The 21,898-nt window shown below is 35.9% G+C and overlaps 1 protein-coding gene across 2 annotated transcripts in view; it reads right to left on the bottom strand.

Moving 5' to 3' along the window:
• Cntn6 (contactin 6) overlaps positions 1-21,898 on the bottom strand; it is a 396,250-nt gene that overhangs the window by 124,376 nt on the left and 249,976 nt on the right. For both annotated transcript variants that reach the window (XM_039107156.2, NM_013225.2), the window contains exons 6-7: positions 10,562-10,765; positions 8,490-8,592 (exon numbers count right to left, since the gene is read on the bottom strand). In XM_039107156.2, coding sequence (XP_038963084.1) covers positions 8,490-8,592; positions 10,562-10,765 — 307 coding nt within the window. The remainder of the gene's footprint in view (positions 1-8,489; positions 8,593-10,561; positions 10,766-21,898) is intronic.

The following is a 21,898-nucleotide window of genomic DNA, read 5'->3' as shown; positions in this document are numbered from 1 at the left end:
ATTTCAAATTCATGGTATCTTCTTCATTAATTTTTGTTATATATTTGCATATATATTCATATTTCTTTTTTCTGTTCTAATTTACATAAATTTATTTTTTCCATCTTTATTAACTTGAGTATTTCTTATTTACATTTTGATTGTTATTCCCCTTCCTGATTTCCGGGCCAACATCCCCCTAACCCCTCCCCTCCCCTTCTATATGGGTGTTCCCCTCCCCATCCTCCCCCCATTACCACCCTCCTCCCAACAATCACGCTCACTGGGGGTTCAGTCTTGGCAGGACCAAGGGCTTCCCCTTCCACTGGTGATCTTACTAGGCTATTCATTGCTACCTATGAGGTTGGAGCCCAGGGTCAATCCATGTATAGTTTTTGGGTAGTGGCTTAGTACTGGAAGCTCTGGTTGCTTGGCATTGTTGTTCATATGGGGTCTCAAGCCCCTTCAAGCTCTTTCAGTCCTTTCTAAGATTCCGTCAATGGGGGTCCCGTTCTCAGTTCAGTGGTTTGCTTCTGGCATTTGCCTATGTATTTGCTGTATTCTGGCTGTGTCTATTACTAAATATTAATTTACCAGTCTACATGATATTATTTTAATGAATATTTTTTCAAGAGTGACTGTCCACTTTGTATTAGAGAATCAGTTGGTATGATTTTCTCTGGAGAAAACTATTTGGTTTAAGAATTAATTGGCAATATGTGATGTATCTCTGTGAGCAGATTCCTTGTATGTACAGGTGCACATGAGTGCCAGAAAAATTACTGTCTATTGTGATCTGCCTAACATAGGTATTGAGAACTCGACTGTGGTTTTCTTGAAAAGTCACAAATTCTCTTGGCCAATAAACCACCTCTCTATCCACAGAACCTATATTTATTTAAAGACATGAAAAAGTATGACTTTAAGCCACAATTAAGTAAATGTAGAGAAAATAAAGATAATTTTTAAAGTGATCATTACTTCTTCTTTCTGAGGAGAAAGAAATAAAAACATTAAATCTTCACGCATGTTTTCTGCTGTTTACTTGGTGTAGAGAATTTCTCTGAAGTTAAAACCTGTTAGTGACCAGAAGTAGCTGTTTTCAGATTGAACTAGGTACTGGATTACCTAACAGTGTGGTAGGCTGATGGCTTATCAATGCTGTTTGTTTTGTTTTTGGTTGGGTTTTTTGTTGTTTGTTTTGTTTTTTAATTTTTTGCTATTTTTCTTCTTCCCCCCCTTCTTCTCCCCCTTCTCTCCTCTCTCCTCTCTCCTCTCTCTCTCTCTCTATATATATATATATATATATATATAGAGAGAGAGAGAGAGAGAGAGAGAGCTGTGCATAATGGTGTGCCAAAACAAGGACCACATGTACAGTCCTCAAACTTTTCCTGACACATTGAACCCAAGAACCACAAGACATGTCCCATAATACAAAAGGCATTCTTTCTGTGTAAGACTCCTGTCAAGATTCCTTCTATGCAAATGTGGCATAGAACATTTCCAAGCTGCCTTGGCTTTCCACCCTCTGTCTTTGACTCTGGGATTACAAGTCTAAGGAACAAGTGAGTCTTCCTTAGTTTAGTGGAGGATAGGATCTGAACCATTCTGTGTTTTGGACATACAGACCTCTTTTAGCATCCTAACTCAGCTTCACTCACAGCTAGTTTCTTTCCTCTTGCCAGATTTTGGATTGAAGGTCCCATAAATTTATCTGAAGCAAGTTTGCGCTTTCCACTAAAGTAAAACTTGTCAATGAACTCCAAGTGAAATTGGATTTGTTGGACCTAAAATGATTCTACAGTGGCTACTTGTTTGACCAGTGTAAAAGGAGAGGGATTTGGGTTTTCAAAAAATAAAATTCTCATTTCTACCTTCCCTGGCCAGTAGGATTTGATTTGTAAAATATCTCTTGAAATGCTTTATCGTCAGCACTGGGATAATGATCTTAGATACACCTCTGTCTATTTCCTGTATAGGATGCAGATCTCCTATTTAACCTGTGGGTTTTTTTTTTCAGAATTACAGTTTATAGTTTATGAACACGTGATATTCCACAAGTTTTCTTTCTCAACTTTGCTGGCAGCCCTACTTAGGTAGGGTTGGAAATTCTGCTCCTCCCTTCTCACTTCCCTCTAGTTCTCTATAATAAGGTTTATTGCTTCCATAGCTCTATAATCCACGTCTGCTTTGGTTATGCCTACTGTTTATGGTCACTCTTCCCTGACTTGGCATTTTATTTGAAACAGTATATGTGACATGAAGAAACAAAATCAGATCCAAGAAAATGAACTATATAAAGAGTAAAGATGGATATTTATATAAATACATTAGAATCTTACACTCTTCAACATGGTATTTACGATATTTAGTATACAACCAAAATAATTTCTTTTCCAGTAAGTTAAAACAGTTAAAATTATGAGTAGGAAATGCTTGTGTCAGCAAAGACTACATTCTACATGCCAGGCCAATTAGTTTTTGGGGATTAGCACTTTTCATTTCGAAAGTCAGAGACTGACCTGAACACAGAATGCTGTAGCCAATCACTAGTGGAAGTGCCAAAATATGCTCTGATGGCCCCCCTGTCAGTTAAATCTTATTAATTAAAATGTTTTCAATAAAAAAATTATGAGTAGGAAAAAGTCGAGTTCATAACAACAGACATAAAATTAACCATGTTCTAGAAATAGTAAACAAAGACTGAATTCCATATAAACAAGGAGGTTTTCATCAAGATCTCAGCTAGCACAAATACTCAATGAGGTCTCTAGGATACTTAAAAACAGTAAAGGAGACAGAGACAGGCACAGTAGAGAGAAGTTTAGGTGCTGGCAGCAAAGGTGCAGTGAATCATCAGCAGGCCCAGTTCATCATAAAGCAAAAGTAAAATTCACACTAAAAAAAATCACTCCTCACACAGTTGCTTTCAGGGGATATATCAAATATATCTGACAGAACACCAAGCAAGACAAAGGAAGAGAACAATAATTCCAGGAGGAGAGTAAGATGTCATAAATGTATAAGTGAACATGAGGCAGTCTAAAACACTTCCCACATGTCTGCACACAAGCATTTGCACACACACACACACACACACACACACACACACACAACTCCTTCAGAAATTATCTCTTTCTACAACCTAGAATATTTATTTGCTAAGAATAAGAACTAATAATAAAAATGGTATTTTTTCTATTTTATTTGCTTGTTTGGACTTTTGCATCCTATCCAGCTGTTGCTTCTCTCTGTATCTCTATTTCTGCACCCTCTCTCTCTCTCTCTCTCACACACACACACACACACACACACACACACACACACACACACACACACACACATATATATATATATATATATATATATATATGGACAACTATACATCTTCTAGAATATACAGTGGTAAGTACTGGTTCAGCAAACTCAGTAATAAACAACTGAATTAATTCCTATCTGAGAGAACAATCTTTTCTCATTGCATTATAAATTACTTTTATAAGGCATAGTTTATAGAGAGTTTATTTTTTAAATGACAGGAAACCTATAGTTATACAATCTGATTTAAATGCTAAGAAAGTTGGTTTTATCTCCAGATTTTTAATTACACAACAGAGAAATGTATATATTTAAATATTGTAACAAATTATCTTTCTTTGAACAAATACACTATTTTTAAATTTATTTCTATATATTTTAAAGTTAACATGTTATTTGATAAATGTTTCTTATTTTTATAAATATCACTTTTCTTTTTTATTGGATATTTTTATATTTACATATAAAATGTTATCCCCTTTCCTGGTTTTCCATCAATAAACCCCATATCCCATCTCCTCTCCCACTGATTCAATGAGGATGTTCCCCACCCACCCGCCCCTTCCCTGATATTCCCTACACTGGGGCATCGAGCCTAGGCAGAAGCAAGGGCTTCTTCTCCCACTGATGCCCAACAAGGCCATACTCTGCTATATACGTAGCTGGAACCATGCATCTGTCTATGTACACTCTTTGGATGGTGGTTTATTCCCTGGAATCTCTGGTTGTTTGGTATTGTATTCATGCAGTTGCAAACTGCTTCAGCTCCTTCAGTCCATTCTCTAACTCCTCTATTGGGGACCCCATTCTCAGTTCCTTCGTTGGCTGTGAGCATCCACCACTGTATTTGTCAAGTTCTGGCCAAGCCTCTCAGGAGATATCTGTACCAGGCTCCTGTCAGCATTCACTTCTTGGCATCAGCAACATTGTCTGTGTTTGGTGACTATATGTATATATATGGGCTGGATCCCCATGTAGGACAGTCTCTGAACGGACTTTCCTTCAGTCTCTGGTCAAAAGTTTGTCTCCACATTGCCTCCTATGAATATAATTGTTCCCCCTTCTAAGAATGTGGGAGGTAGATCAATGGAAGAGAATTGAAGACCCAGAAATGAACCAGCACACCTATGGTCACTTGATCTTTAACAAAGGAGCTAAAATCATCCAGTATTTAAAAGAGAGCATTTTCTACAAATGGTTCAACTGGTGGTCAGCATGTAGAAGAATGCAAATCGATCCATTCTTATCACCCTGTACAAAGATTAAGTCCAAGTGAATCAAGGACCTCCACATCAAAACAGATACAATCAAACTAATAGAAGAAAAAGTGGGGAAAAGTCTCAAATAACTGGGCACTGGGGAAAATTTCCTGAACAAAACTCCAATGGCTTATGCTCTAAGATAAAAATCCCAGATGTTCCTTAACAGAGGAATGGATAAAGATAATACAGCACATTTACACAATGGAGTACTTCTCAGCTATAAAAAACCAACTTCATGTAATTCACAGGAAAATGGATGGAACTAGAAAGTATCATTCTGAATTAGGTAACCCAATCACAAAACCCACACATGGTATGCACTCACTGATAAGTGGTATTTGCTCAAAATATTGGATCACCAAAGACACAATCCACAGACCACATGAAGCTCAAGAAGAAGAATGACCAAATATTTATTTTCTGAAAACAATTGGCAAGCATATATGAAAACCTGTGTGGGTAACTTAGATTTGAATGTTTTCTAAAGTATGACAAACAATTCTATGTTGCAAAACTATATAGTATACATTTATCATGCAGGGCACTTTAAATTCTCCATCAACCCAGAGGATGTTTTGACCTTGTGGTTCCAATCCTATTGTATTTGAATGGCAGTTTAATAATCAAAATGGCAATATTGTTAAATCATGTCAAATAAAATTTGCGAAAGTGTACTTTATAAAATTAGTTCCATCATGCTAAGTTTTATGATGTATACTTAAGGAATTTTCCCCATCTTTTCAGTTCTCATTGAATATTTTTCATGTGAAAGTAGAATTTTGGATATGATTAACAATTAGCCTAATTTCTCAATCAGCATCATTTTCTTTCTAAAAAGCTATGCTTAATTTTTATAATGAAAATATAATTTTTCAACTCAACTGTTTCTAAATTAAGTATTGATAATTTATTTTTTAATAAATTTTTTAGGTTTATGTTTTCTGGTGATTTTAAAATTATAAATGTTACTTCATTCAGGTTTTTAGCTTTTAAATATTTTTCTGTAGTCATTATGCAAATAAAACTGAGATACTATTTATTTCAATTTGTTCCATGGTACCCATATTCCAAGAGTTCATTTGAATGGTTTCTATGGATTTTTAATTCATTTCTTCCATAAATTACTCATGAATTTTTACCACTAACGTATGACAGGATCACAATCATGCTGTCAAATGGTGACTTTAAGTGGCACCCCCCCAAAAAAGAGGCAAGCGCAACAGTTCTTGCCTATAACTTATTGTATTCTCTTACTTCCTAATTTCTTAAGAAAATGGTCTGAAAAGAGACATAGACCTTTAGTATTATTCTACATAGATGAAATATTACCTATAAATACAGGTAAATTTATTCTTTACCACTGATTTATTTATGCGATGGAAAGAGAGAACTAAAGATGGGGGATAAGGAGAGTCTGTGTGAGATAGGTAGAGAGAAGGCAGAGAAGTAGAGAAGTTAGGAGGAGAAAGGTAGGGACATCAGGAGAGGGAGAGTGGAGTGGGGAAAGGAGATAGCAAGGAGGGGAAATAAGGAAATTAGAAAGAGGTAGGGAGGGGTGTTCACAACAATGCTTTACATGAAATAAAATATTTCCAACTATCAGTTTTAAGTTTTAAATTGGTTTGAACACGACAGAGAAACATAAAATAAGAAAAGCAATCCTGGTCTTTTGGGGAACACATTCCCTCCCTTCCAGTCCTCTCCTTTTATTCCAGGACTGACTCCCATTCTTTCTTTCTTTCTATAGTCTGATAGACAGCAAGACAGAGAGACCAATGTGGTGGTGAGAGACGATAAACTGCAGACACTGAAACTAGTATTGCAGTTGGAACACCTCCATTCGTTGAAATACTGGTTATCAGAATTGGAATGGATACAACACCAAGGCTTTAGAATAATTCAGTGAACAGTTACTGGCTAAATGATGGTACTGAACTAAATATTTTATATGTATTATTCATTCCCACTTCCCCTGCCAACATTCTCAGCAAGCATTCTAACAATTCCTATTGGATGAGAATGTGAAGATTCACAGAAGTTACAAACATATTTACTAATGATGACATAGCTCTTGAAAAAATGGAATTTAAATTGTCTTCAATTATTTCAAAAGCAGTTACCTTCTAATTATTTAAATGTTCCTGAGTTTAAAGGCAGGTTAGTTACTTATCTATTCTAAGCTTCACTTTCACGTATATAATAAAAGTTATCATTTGGTATAACTTGAAGAGACACAGATAATTTGATATCATAAAGTTTTTGCTATAGGGGCTGAGAAATAAAATTATTTTAATCAGATTGTTGAGGAGTAGCCTCAAGCAATTTGATAGTTTTGCTTTTATGATGTAATTTCCTTAATTAAGAAATAATTCCCAGTGCTGCAAAAATGTCTCAGCAGTTAAGAGCACTGGGTTCAATTCCTAATATCCACATGGCAGCTCACATCTGTCTGTAACTCCAGTTCTAAGGGATCTGACACCCTCACACAGACATACATGCAGTCAAAACACAAATGCATGTAAAATAAAAGCAAATAGATCTTTAAAAGAAACATTTCCTTTTGACAAATGTGACAGATTAATGTTCTTTCCTAAAACTCTATTTCATTGGCTTTCATTTAAAAATAATCCATGTGATATTATTGACATTTTTCATGAGTGGTGTCTCTATGATTCGTAGAAAGTTTAGAATGGTAGAAGTCATCATGTCTGAAGAGTCATACAAACAAAATTATTTACGTATTGTCTGAGAATCATTAATCAATAAATAGGTATTCATGGATAAATTTAATTTGGCTAGTTTTTGAAAACATGTTGGATAAAACTTCTTGTATAAAACGAACTATAATTGTTTCATTTTAAAAGAAATTGATCTTATAAGAAGTCTAATTCACAGATGTATGCAATGTTATTTAGGGGAAAAAATGAAGAGTCAGCAGACATTTTATGTACTTCTGAGTATAGTGAGTTCATAAAAAGCCTGTACTTTTAAGGCTATTCTTCAGTGTCTGGTAAATGGATCTATATTTTATCACAGTGAGGATCACATTAGAAAAAACCTTTGGATTAAAGATAATCCCTTATTGCTCACATTCAGAAGTTATTCTCATATTACTTAGGACATGTTCTAGAGATGGGGGAAATGGCTTTGAAGTGGGATTTCTAAGAAGTGGTGAAATCAAATTTTGTCTTAGACCAGTACAGTAGCCAATAATAACTTAATCCAACAAGTAGCAAGGTAACTCAGGTGTATACTTGTGTTTGAAAATAATGGAACCAACTGGTCTGCCAGCTTCTTTCCCTGATGGTTACCGCTATTTACAGGCATTAAAGTAAGATTTGAATACCATGGAAAACAACGGCATTTTCTTAATGTTCTGTGCCAAAGGTTTTGCTGGCTTAAAGGCATCCAAACCTGTTGCGAATACAGACTTATCTAACAAAACCAACTAACAACGGAAGGTTGGACTCAATTCTAATTATCCATTGTCAACAATTGGATGTTAATTAATCTTATTTTAGAGGAGAATGGTGAAAGTTTTTCATTTGTAAGAATTACTGATTAATTAAGCATGGGGACATTCCAAGTAGTCTATTCCTAGGTGTCAGAGAAGGATGACACGTATGTCAAATGCTCAATGATTTGCCACCATCTTATGCAAGTGCCCATTTTCTCTGGTGATGAGTGTGGTACATGGGGCACAATTTATTCAGAATAAAATTCTGGCCCCCATCACTATCAGAGTATTAGACATTTTATTGTTGTTGTTTATATTGTTGTTGTTGTTGTTGTTTAAACTCCAATCAGAACACCCCCTAAAATGCCCGGCACTTGAAATCTGTTCAGTAATCTTCCTTAGAGCAATATTTGAATAATAAAAAGATTTTTTAAAAAAATTAAAACAACCATAAAAAAAAACAACCTTACTTTCCAAGGGCAAAGCATTCCAGTTTTACAGATGAATCCTTTGCAGCTTGTATTGTTTCAGGAAAACGCACTTCAATCTTTGGCTCATATTCCCCCATGACACCTGTTAAATACCAAAACAGCTAGCAGCATTTCTTGAGAAGAGAAGTTTCCTATGAAGTAAATGCTTCATTAACCAAAATTTGACTCTTGGATCTTAAACAATCGTAGGGCTTCCAATCATGGCATGGATGCGTGCTTCTGAGTTTTTAACAAAGATCTTTCACTAGGGACAGCCATTTCCATCCTCATTTTGTGGAATTCACAGGGCCAGATGCATTAGTCAGAAGGGAAGAAGGTTCAGTTAGTACTGTCAGAAGTCTGATACAGCACAATCCAAAATACCACTATTCTGCAATAAAACCAACAGAGGAACTGCACAACCAAACATTAAATATCTGTATGATCTATAATCAGTGTACCGGGCTTTGCAGCAAAGTTCATAGCATGTTTGGGAAGGTCATAATTTCACTGTTTTAAGGTTTCAATTAGAATTCTTAAATTATGGTTAGAATAAAGCAGGTTCTCATAAACACACTATTTTCCAGAAGAGTTATAACTAACAAAAATAGTTATAGCTGGTTTTCATCTGAGTTAATCAATGCTTTTTTTGGGATTATTTTTAAAAATTGCCACTATTTTATAAAGTGGTATGATCAACGTCAAAGTAGCTCATTTCCAGCACAAGTAAATGAAATTTGAATGGCCAGTGGGACTTTACGAAGTGCAAATCACAACATAAATGTAAAACTATAAAGATCTAACTTCCACACGTTTCTGATTTCAATGTCCCAATCAATGCTAATTCTGAAGCTAAATTGGCTGCTTTAAGTTTTCTTTCCCCATTTTCTGAACAACTGGTAGCTCTTGCATGCCCACTGTTAGAGGAGTTAATTGACTCATATTGTACACAATGTTTACAGTACTTTTACCATTAAAATGAAGAAGAGAGCAGAGGAGGTGAGAGAAGAAAGGAATTAAGATAGGGGGAGTAAAAATTAAGAACAAACAAAAATAAGATAGGAATAACTTTGGATAATCTCTATGCAAATTGTTAGCTTATGCACTTTCCCACTCTTGAGCAGAGTAATCACAGAACGGGAGAAAATGAAGTCACAAATCTAATGTTTGCCGATATTTGAATAAGACCCTTGAAGGAATATTTGAATAGTTACTGGCTCTGAAATTGCTGCCATGAGAACTCTGGGGAGCTGGCTTCATAGTTCTGTTAGCTTGATTACCATTATATCCTTGCTTGTCTTAAACTCTTCAGGGGGTGGGGAACAAAATTCTATGAGGTATTGCCTTTCAAGTTCAAAATCTGATAATAAAATGAACTAACAGATTTTTTTATCTTTACATATCCCACTGTGAACATTTAATTAGAGAATCAACTAGAGGATTTTTCCACTTAGATGACTTTCTACCTCTCTAAATCTTGCTCCAGCTCTGACTTCACTAAGCTGTAAAGCACATAAGAGACCAATCTGAGTTCTCAGAGATATAATTTAGGATACATATCTTCCATGCCATCCTTCTTTGGAATGATTTGCTTTCCTTGGGCACAATATTTCTTGTTTTCCATTTTGCCAGCCAGTAAACAAAGGGTGAACAACAGCAGCAAATAATGGCAAGGATGGAAAACAGAACCAGAAGAGAAGAGAGGTTGCAAAATGACTTCATCAATTTGGTATGAAAATTTGGCAGCATCCACATGCACACATACACACATGCCAAGTCCCCCCATCATTTTTTACACCCCAGTCCTTAAGCAATGAGAAGACAAACTCTTCTGGTGCCAGAAGTGAAATGGCACGGTATACCCAGAAACTTGTAAATTGTACCATGTGGGTATTAAACTACAAAATTCCCTTTCATGATTTTGGTTATGTCTCATCTCCATTGTGCTAGCGAATTTCATCTAAATTTCTATGATTTTGGTTCTACTTAAAAGAAGAAAGCAAAAGGCTCTGAAGACCTCCCCATGATGTAAGAGTCACAGAATTGAGTCTGAAGGTAACTTCTGATCTTACCATCAGTGCGCTGCACTAAAGGAGTAGGTGGTCCTTGGACACTTCTGTGGGCCTCTTTGTTTGTGACAAAGCAAGTATAATTGCCCACATCAGACGGTTCTACTTTGGCAATGTACAAGTTCCCTGTGTTTTGAGATACAAATCGTCGCTTGTCCTCTTGAACATACAAAGGGTTATCATTGAAGGTCCAATCATATGATAATTCTGAAACATAAAAAAAAATGCATTATCTTCACTGCAACCATATCTATAAATTCCTATAAATTTATCAATAAGTTTGCTGTTATGTTTAATCATCATAATAGAAGTCTCTATATTTGTCTAATTTATAGCTACTCAAAACAAAGTAGAGTATTCCCTATATTCATTTAAACCTTCTCCATCACCATTAAATTTCCTTCTCCATCGACGTTTTCTGTGGTTAAGAGTGCAATGACAGGATATTTAAGGAAGAAATGGTAATTTTCCTTAGAAAAATCCACAGAATATATAAGGCTCTGCTGTTTAATAGAGTCGAGGTAATTTTTTAGTGTTATTCGTTCCATAGCAGTGTTTTACAGTATGTTTTAAAAAGGATTATGCACAGATAGGAGTTGTAGTTAAAATTTAATTAAAATTTTTTAATTAAATATTTTAAGTTTAATATTCTAGATCTTGAGTCCATTCTGTGAATGGAATATAATTTCTGAGATTTCTCTAAGTGTTTAGATTCAGTAATAAAGCAAAACATGTGCCTTATGGACAGAGAACTTCCTGTTAATAGAGAGGTCGGTGGATAATGCAAACATGAAACAGCATTTGTTTTGACAGAGGCATTATAGGAATCCTAGATGAGATGGTTAGTTTTAAATGTTAACTTGCCACATCTTAAAATAAATTGGATAAAGTGGCTTACCTGACAACTTGTTGCCATGACAGTGGTAAATTAATTGTTCTCTGTCAGAGCCCACTGTGGGCAACATCATTCTCTGGGCTGGCCTTGAACTCAGAAATCTGTTTAACTTTTCTCCTGGAATTAAACATTTGTACCACCATACCTAGACCTGAATTTATCAGGTAGGATCTTGATCCCAAATCCCACTCCCTTAATCTAAAATCTCCTAGAACAGAGGATTCAGCTCCATGCTACTTCCTATAATACCTTTAATACTTGAACCATGTATTTTGTATTTTTCCTTATTCAGCTTGCTGATTTTCTTTAAAACATTCTTCATAAGAACAAACTTTAGTAACTATACAACAACATTTATATCAGGCAGTTTTGAGATTTCCTTTATCAAAGTAATTAATATAAATCTCTTCACCTTAGCCCCACGTAGACTCTTCAGACAATGGCAAAAAGCAGCAACATCCTTCAGCAAAACACCATAAAAACAGTCTCTATGCCGTATTCTGAATTTTTCTCCATTGAAACCTCAAGGGTCAGGTCTGCCCAGTTCAAACCCTCTCAGCAACAAAGTCTTCCACGTTCTTACTAGGATAGCCCATTAAACTCCACTTAAAGTAGTCCACTGCTTTCTAAATCCAAACTCCAAATTCTCCATTCTTTCAAACAAAAGCACAGTCATATTACAGCAAAACTCCAGTCCCTAGTACCAAATTCTGTCCTTAAGTTAGAGTTTTAGTATTGTGATCACATATTATATTCAAAGCCACACTTGTAAGGACAACATTTAAGTGTGGCTGGCTTAGAGGTTCAGAGGGTCAGTCCAGTATCATCAAGGTAGTTTGGCTGCATTGTCCAGGGAGGCATGGTGCAAAGAGGAATTGAGTACACTACATCTTCATCTGAAGGCCTCTAGAAAAATACTTGCTCCTGGCAGCTAGGATGATGGTCTCAAAGCTCATGCCCACAGTGAGATTCTGTCTTCAACAAGGACATATCTACTCCAACAAGGCCATAACTTCTAATAGTGCCACTCCCTAGGACAAGCATATATAAACCATCACACCCACCCATAATCTGGCCCATGCATTCTTCTGGAAGCCTATATAAGACATGAGGCGGTGGAAGCCTTTTCACTTTTCATACTTGTTCTCACTTCTGTAGCAAGTCATTTCCTTCATTGGCATTACATCCTATTACTTTGGTATTCCAGTGTATATTGAAGATCAGCAGAGACATCCATCCACAGGGACTGAACCACTTTTGCATTTTTGGTCAATGCATGCATTGCCAGCCATTTTTAGATTTGATGCCTGTAAAGCATGCATTCTAATAAATAACCTTTCTCAATATACAGAGAGATTCATTGTGTAAGTGTTACTACTCTACAGAACCAGGACTAATACACATGACTAATGCACATGTGGACATTGTGTATCAGAATATTACTTTCATAAGAGCAACAGAACTGATGCTAGGAAACAAGAGAAATATATTCCAATGACATGTGTTCAGAAGAGGCATTTCAGAAGAACTAGCTCCATATTAACCGCATGAAGGAGAACTGTCAGAGCAATGGACAAGTACATCAATATAGCATACAAGAAACAAGAGCAAGAAGTTCAAGGTGAAATATCAAATGAATTACACGTATTAATCTTTAATCATTTATCATTATTGAAATGTCTACTTGTATATTTCAATTTCATAAATAAATGTGTGATGAATAAAAATGATATACAGATTTTAAGTGTTCAGTTGTATGAGGTATAAATATTACATATGTCTAAAGCATACAATACTATACTAAACTGATAACCATTGACATCTTTGAGAAATGATCTCATGATTCTGTCAGATTAATCTTCAACTACAAGAACCACATCCTGATTTAAACTATCAGACTGCCTTTGCCATTGTTTATAGATAATGAGAATGGACTTTAGATGTGTACTTGAGTTTATATTTGTTTTCTTTAATATTTTAAGTATTCACTTATGTTACCATAATATCCACACATTATGTTTGTTTCTAAGTGGTAATTCATTTTATAAAAATACCACTTTGTATTCAAAGAGTTTATGAGTTTTTTTTTCTTTTTGTAGTCTGGATCATCATAGAGTAGAGTTAGTCAAAAATTATTATGACTGGCTATGTTCATTTTCTGAGAGAAGTTATTAGACATAAACTATGTGACTAAATATACAAGCAGCTTAAAAATGTGTTCCACTTTCAGGCAGCTTGATATCTTTATTTCCAACAAATGACTGCATTGGTTCTCTCTCTCTCTCTCTCTCTCTCTCTCTCTCTCTCTCTCTCTCTCTCTCTCACACACACACACACATACATACATACACACACACAATATACTGCTATGTTTTTATTATAACGGTAAGTATTTGAGTATTCACAAATATTCTTGAAGATTAAAGCTTCACGAACATATGAAATTAGGAATACTGTAGAAAATGTGTAGAGATCTATATCTAAGAAAATAAAAAAGCACATTTGTTTTTAATGAGATTTTCCAAATTAGAGAATTAAGTTCGCAGTAACAGAGTGGGGAAGAAAAACATCTTATAGTTAGGCAAATAAAATATCCTCATGTGAATTGTGTGAATAGATATTCACACTCAAGAAAGACAGGGTAACCAAAGAATAGTCCATGCAATCAGTGGACTCTTCCAGAACGTCTTGCATCATGTGAATAGTATATATTTATGTTTGATCCTGTTATAGAATCAAGACACTGTATATATACATATACAGCTGTCTTACTCAGCTGCAAGGAGATCTTTTGAAACATTCTTTACTAATTTTACTGTCCTTGAACTCTCAAGTATAGGGGCTGTGAGTACCAATTACCAGTGATTTTAAATTAAATAATATCTGTGCAGAGCAAACTCCAGCTGAAATAGGAGGAAGAATTATTACAAATATAAGGACTCCTCCACTAAGATCATGGTGATCAGTAAGGTTAGCTGTGAATTTGACACAATTTAGAATTAACTAGAAGATATTTTTCCTTCTTTTATATTAATTATTTTATTTATTTACATTCCAGATGTTGCCCCCCATCCTGGTCCCCATCCCCACACTTTTTCATCCAATTTCTCCTCCCATATGCCTTTTATAGAGTGCCCCTAGAGAGAATTAGCACATCTACTAACAATAAGGCCAGACATGGCAGTCCCATTTTAATAATGTGCCAGGGGCCTCAGACCAGCCCATGCATGCTATTTGGTTGGTGACTTAGTCTCTGTGAGTTCCCAGGGTCCAGGTTAGTTGAGACTGTTGTTCTTCCTATGGGATTTCAATCCCTTTCAGCTCCCTAAATCCTTCCCCTAACTCTTCCACAGGGGTCCTGGAACTTAATCTAATGGATGGCTTTATGTATCTGCATCTGTCTCTGTCAGCTGCTGGTGGAGCCTCTCAGTGGACAGCCATGATCTGCTCTTGTCAGTCAGCACACCATAGTATTAATAATCGTGGTAGGCTTTGGTGCTCACCCAGGTAATGAATCCAAAGTTTTGCCAGCAACTGGATAATCTTTCTTTCAGTCTCTGCTCCATTTCTGTCCCTATATTTATTTTAGACAAGCAATAATTCTGGGACAACAATAAACCCCTCCCTCTACTTTGGAACTAGTCTATCTACTGGAGGTCATTTCTTCAGGTTCCCTCTCCCCACTGTTGGGCATTTTGCCTAAGGTCGCTCCCATTGAGTCCTGGGAGTTTCTCATCTCCCAAGTCTCTGGTACTTTCTAGAGGGTCCTTTCACTCATACCCCAAGAGGCTGCTTATTTCCAGTCATTGTTTTTGGACTTCTGTGCTTCTCTTCTGTTCCACGCTCATATCTGATCCTGTCTCTCTCTCTCTCTCTCCTTCGCCCCTCTCCTCTTCCTCCCTCCCTCTTCCTCCCATGATTATTTTTGTTTGGGGATTGAAGCATCCTCATTTTGGCCTTCTATCTTAATAAACTTCTTATGGTTGTATCATGGGTATTCTGTATTTTGGGGCTAATATCCACTTATCAGTGTGTACATACCATGCATTGTCCTTTTGGTCTCAGTTGCCTCACTCACTGTTTTGGCCTTTGGCCATTAGTTAATATAAGAAGATCCAATCCACCAAGAAAGGGCCTTTCCTTAGGCAGAATGCGGTGAATTGTATAAAGTCAAGAAATAAGGCAGCGATAAGTGAGCAGGTGACTATGCATGATCTCATCTACACCTCTCTCTCTCTCTCTCTCTCTCTCTCTCTCTCTCTCTCTCTCTCTCTCCTTCCTGACTTTCTAACTGACAGACTGAATCTTCATGCCCCTTTTGCGCTACTTCCTGAATATGACTCATGATGACTTGTAAGTCAAAAATAACTTTTTCTCTCCTAAGCTGATTTTTCTTTGTCTATTCTAACCCAATAGCATAAACATAACTAATATAGACTCTCTCTCTCTCTCTCTCTCTCTCTCTCTCTCTCTCTCTCTCTCTCTCTCTCTGTGTGTGTGTGTGTGTATGCATGTATATGTTTCTGTCTCTCTGTTTATCTACTTCTTTTTCCCATACACATGCATCATTAATAATTTACTAAAGAATCATATTTCATGGAGAAAAGAAGAAAATGAGACCACAGAAAGAGAAATAAAATATATGAAAACATAAAATAAAGTTTCCACGTATAAAAAAGTCCTATCAAGGAATGACAAAAGAAAGAATTTTAACAGAAGCAGACAAATTTTAGTTACAGTATATAGAATAAAGTATATAGAAATAAAAACAAAACATAAGTGAGAAACATATCAAAAATGGTATATTTAGTCTAACCTGTTGAAATTTATATATTTGAGAATAAAAATGCATGTTTACACATGTTCACATAAATTCCTAATATTTGGTAGCAGTTTTCCCAGTAGGGGTAGAAAATACACAATATTGTTACTAGCTATATAATGTTTCTGCCACACTGGAATTTAAATTCGCATGTTCTCGGTATGTAAATGGAAACAAAAATATACACACAAAGACAAGAATGTCAGACGAGCTGAACATAAGGATACGCATCAGCTGAGCACAGTAAGAATTATCACTCTTGTACCCTTATTTTGAACTGCTCCTAACAAAATATTACGTTTTCTTCAATCATTGATTCCCAACCTGATATGCATTAAAAAGCACTGTGAAAATCTGCAAAAGTACAGATAAGTAATTCTGTTCCAATTGTTTGATTTAGTTTTATTTTACTAAAAAAGCATTCAATCTTCATTGTTATCACATTTCAGGTGATTCAGGAAGCTGAAATTTCAGGTTGCATTTATAGGAGACTTTACTAAGAAAGGAATAATTAATCTTAAGTATATCAGGAAATATAGGACAAAACATAGCCAAGTCTCAAAGCTATGTTACAAGTAAAATAGAAAATAAGAACCCTGTGTTTTTAGCTACTAATAAAAACAGACTAAGCCCATCCCATACATTGAGGGCTATGGTGTACATAGGGTTTAGAAAAGGCCCTCTGTATGACAGAAGCACAAGACAGAGTTGAGGATCTTGAGTGTAACACAATGTTGTTGGGGCTCTGAAATAATTAAGAACAATGTTGTAGCACGACTCTGGAATGCATTAAACTCTTGATTTCCCAGTCTGGCACTGTGGAAAGATGATGGAAACTTAAAAATTTAATGAGGAGTTAATGTGAGACTTTTGTAGTTTTTGTGGCATGCCATAAAAGTGACTGAAGCAGATCTGTCCCTTTGATTACTTTGTCTTTATTTTGATTCTGCATCTACAAGGAGAGCAGCTTTAGTTCAAATACTTTAACAATATCCACTTCCTGGCTACTGTCTATAGCCAAAGAACCCTGAGGTCAAGAGCAGCAACATCTGAACCCATGAAACAAAAGAAACATTTGTTCCTTTTGAGGTGAGTACCACCAGAGTTTATGAGGGTGACGGAAATCTGTTAGTGAACTTGAGATGTTTTCTAAGGTAAAGAATGTACCTTTTGCCATTAGAAATGATCAGAAAGAGAATGAATAATCATGATTATGGATACCCCAAAATAAATGATTCCACATATTTATGTTATATCTCACAGGTGGTAACCCATATGTGAACGGTCTACTTCATCTTCAGTATTTTCATCTCCCTAGGAATTGATGATTTCTGATCAGGCATGCATGAACTCATACAGTTGACTTATCCTGATCAAAACTATACTGTCGATTCCTCTTCCTGTTCTCAGAGCTTCTGAACATTCTTTTTCTTTGCAAAATCATGTTGAGGAAATTCTGCATTCCCTGTGGTGTCTTTCTTTTAAGTCCATTTACTCATATCTCTCTCTCTGCCTCACTCTAGTCTGTTCTTCAACCTCCATCAAATAGATATTCAAAGACTTCAGTATGAAACCAGAGAGGTGTCTAGATAGTAAATTTTTTCTCAACATCAAAGGGAGGAAAAGATGTAATTGGGATTCACCTATTCTCATGGACTCTTACCTTTTGGGCATTTTTGTGAAGTAAAGACAATCTTGAACAAATTCCTGGTGCCAAGTCTCAGTTTAGGGATCCTTATTCAAGGCCTTTTAGAGTAAAGAAACAAGTCCAAGCTTTCTGAAAGCAACATAAACTTTTCTTCTAACTGTCTTCTAAAGTAAACTTGGTATTACTAATATAGTCAATATACTAAAGAGGATGCTGGAGACTCCAGGAGAGAGTTAAAATTTCAGAATGAGATTGTTATCATTTGAAACTCAAACCTAAATTTTTAAGATGCTTAATCCTTGGTGTTCTCTTAAAGCTGTCATTGACTCTTCTATAATAACCACTTTATTCCACTGACTGGGCACAAAATTCCTTTCAAACTTCCATGGTCTCTGTGTATTCAACCTAAGGTCCAAATTTAAATGGTAACTGTTTTTTGAATACTTCCTTGACACCATCTATTCTTTGATGCCCGAACAATCTAAAACCCTGCATAAGATGGCAGATTCATCTGTCATTTGAAATAACTCTAAGGTTTATTGTTAACCCTCATGGCAAATCAAATACATAAAATCTGGCCTAACCTCTCATTTTTTCTCTTCTAAAAACTCCTCTAAAAGCTGGGACTCTTAAGTACAGAACTACTTATTCTTTGACTGAAACTTGGAGTCAATGTAACTGCTCAAAGAAAGAAGGCTAGCAGGGGTTTCATCTGCAAAACGAAATGTATTAGGTTGTTGCTGTTGTTGTTGCTATTGTTTTTCTTGTTGATGTTGTTGTTGTTATTGTGATGGTGGTGGTGGTAGTTTTTTTGAGACAAGGTTATAAGTATAGCTTGGTTAATTGCCTATACAGCTATGAAACTCTTGATCCACCTGACTCTATATGCTGAAAACAGAGTACCTACATTTAGGTATTACTACATACAGAGAATTTGGAACTTTAAGGTGAAATCTTATATCCTAGAACAATCAGAAGTTATATCTTAAAGTCTTATTATCATGTTTGCCGAAATGTGAATTGAACAAGAATGACTAAAGTGAACATGCTAATCTGACAGGGAAAAGCCTCATCGCTACAGGAAGAACTGCAGGGAAGAGAGTGAAGTTGTGAGTAGGAAAAGTGGACCTCCCTAGGGAAGAGCACATCAAATTCTTTTCCTTTTTCTAGGAAACCCTGAAAACATATACAAATAAAAACAATGGACTCAACAGGTTATATTCAGAAATATGTATGTACACACATATATACATATGCATTCAAGAATAATAAATGAATAAAGATGTCCGCAAATTTGAAAGAGTGTAGCAACTTGTATATGAGAGTGTGTGGAGAGAGGAAAGGGAAAGGAGAAATAGTGCAATTATAACAATCTCTAGTCTAAACAACAACAAAAAGCTGAGGCACTGCGATGTCGGTATACTGGGGTTGGGGATGTTGTTCAGTTGGAAAAGTGCTCAGTTAGCAAGTATAGCATGTATAAATACCCTGGGTTCAACTTGTATTGGCAATCACCACATCAACTGAGTGTAGTGAGGTCTTGAAATGTACATTCCATGTTTATTTGGAAATTGGAGAGTCTGTAGTAGTCTGTGAGTTCTGTAAGTGACATGGAAAGTGTGTGGTATTACTCACCCCTTCCCCAAGTCTGACCTATGTTCTTCCTCTCTGTCTCTGTCTCTGCCTGTCTCTGTCTCTGTCTGTCTCTGTCTCTGCCTCTCTCTCTCTCTCTCTCTCTCTCTCTCTGTATACATATATCAAACTCTACATAGGGAAAAAGTGAAAACACACTTCATTTTTGAACCATCACTGCAAAAAATATATATGCTGATCTCTCCTCTCCTGGCTAGCATTTGCAAGACAGTCTATTCTGCACATCTTGTAAATAAAAGCCAGCAGAGGTAAAGAACATCTGTAATAGGAAAGTTGCTGATTTTTTAAGTTGACATGTTATCATAAGATACTTGTCAATCACTCTGTATATGTGATAGCTTAAACATTTATTTTTAGACATGAGTTGCAATGTCATAACTCATAATGCTCCAAAATCTTCTTGCCATTATCATTCTCTTCTGCCCTGCTCTCTTCCCTCATGGGCTGTCTCTGCTCATTCATGCCCACAGCTAGCCTGCAGGGAAGCATCTTTTTTGCAAGCTTCATCATAAGCCACAGCTGGGACTTAATTTGTATATTTTTTAACGGGGAAAGAAAAAAATAGGCCTTCCATGCTAGAAGTTTAAAAACCTCTCATTTAGCTTTTCTTAATTAAATGTATAATTCATGAGACAGTTTAAAGCCATTGGATTCTTAAATATTCTCTCCACCTCCTATGACATTTATCTGTTATTAATAGTGCTGATGCATTCTTATTGTGATGATTCAGGAGTAACATTAGTACAGAATGATAATTGGTCCTTTCTGGCGTATTCTTGTAGTTTTTTCATTGACACCATCCATTACAATTCTATTCTTATTAAAAATGGCAGATCTGCACTGAGCAATTGCAAACTATGTACTGCTCTCTCAAGCATGCAACCCATCCTATTTCCCCAGGGGACAATTGTGGTTTTGACATATTTAACAGCCTTATACGTAGCAATGTGATATTTAAAATACGAAGACAGAAATATATATGCAAATGCAACCATTACATGGAGTATAAGTTTTATTAGAGAAAACTATCTTTGAATATTGACTCCTCTACTCACAAAACTTTTTATGGCTGCGGTATAGATTTCAAAATTGATTTCATGTTTCTTGAAGTGAATATATATTATATTACATTATATTATATTATATTATAATATATAGAACCTGAAATATAGGACTCACACTTAATGGATAATCTCCCCCTGTTTTTGGTATTCCAATATGAGTACACTTTATTATAATGTTTCAAACCTTGAATAGTCCTTTAGGATTTATGCCTAGGCACTTTTGGTTGATCAATTACGGGTACACTAGCTCAACAACAAAGATCTTCTCAAAGAATACTTTTATATTGTGTTGAATTTTTTGATGTTGTGTGGAGCAAAGTTATGATGCAATACTGAGAGTGTCATTCCATGTTTGTCATCATCTGTCCTTCTTTGAGCACCTATGTGGTCTCCAAATGCTGCTTGGGAACCAGGATTTTATTAGATCTTTTCTGATTTACACACCTATTCTCTGACACCATGGAAAGGGGATTCTTGGGGGATTGAAAACAACCCAATAAAGGCCCCCCAAGTACCCATTATGGCTAAGTTCCAGATAGTTCCAGGATTGATTTGTACACTGCAAACTCTACCTAGAGAAGAAGTGAAAACACACTTTGTTTTTGAACCACCACTGAGAAAACTCTAAATTAAAAAAAAAAGACATAGAGAAGTTCAGGCATATAAATATTTAAGGAATATTTAGGTTTTCTTTTGTCCTAATACCTATATTCTATACAAGTATACAGAAAAAGGGCTATATACTCTGTTGTGAGACAAGGGTGGTTTATGACACTTAAAAGCTGTCTGTGCATATCTGAGTACATTCTCATTTATATACAATAACAAGATGATGGTACATGTGTTGTCCATGTGGTAGTCAAAAATGATGCAGAATGTTTGAACAGTGACCTGTATTCTTCTCACTGTCCACATATACAGCTCTTGAGAAAGCAGCCCTGGAGGTTAAGGCTTTCTGGGTACAGTGAGTTTAGGGAGGAATATCTCCAGCTCTTTACATAACATCTGACCTAGCTTCTGTAGGAAACCTCAATAAATTGTTTCCCAAGAATGCCTTTCAGTGAAATAGTGCTTGGGTTTGCCCTTGTGTCCTAGGGAAAATGGCGAGATGTTACTTTATGTCTTGCTCAGGGAAGGAATTTTAGTAAGAATTGAACTTTGGTCAGTTATCAGGAGTGGCAGTCCCACATGTTTCTTGTTTCCAGAATCATTCATGAATTTTAAGCAGCATGATCCAGTGTCCATATGCCTTTTTATA

Source organism: Rattus norvegicus, chromosome 4 (assembly GCF_036323735.1).
Source record: "Rattus norvegicus strain BN/NHsdMcwi chromosome 4, GRCr8, whole genome shotgun sequence".
NCBI classification, from domain to species: Eukaryota; Metazoa; Chordata; class Mammalia; order Rodentia; family Muridae; genus Rattus; species Rattus norvegicus.
Note: the sequence above shows the minus strand (reverse complement) of the source record. Positions and strands in the feature narration are given on the sequence as shown.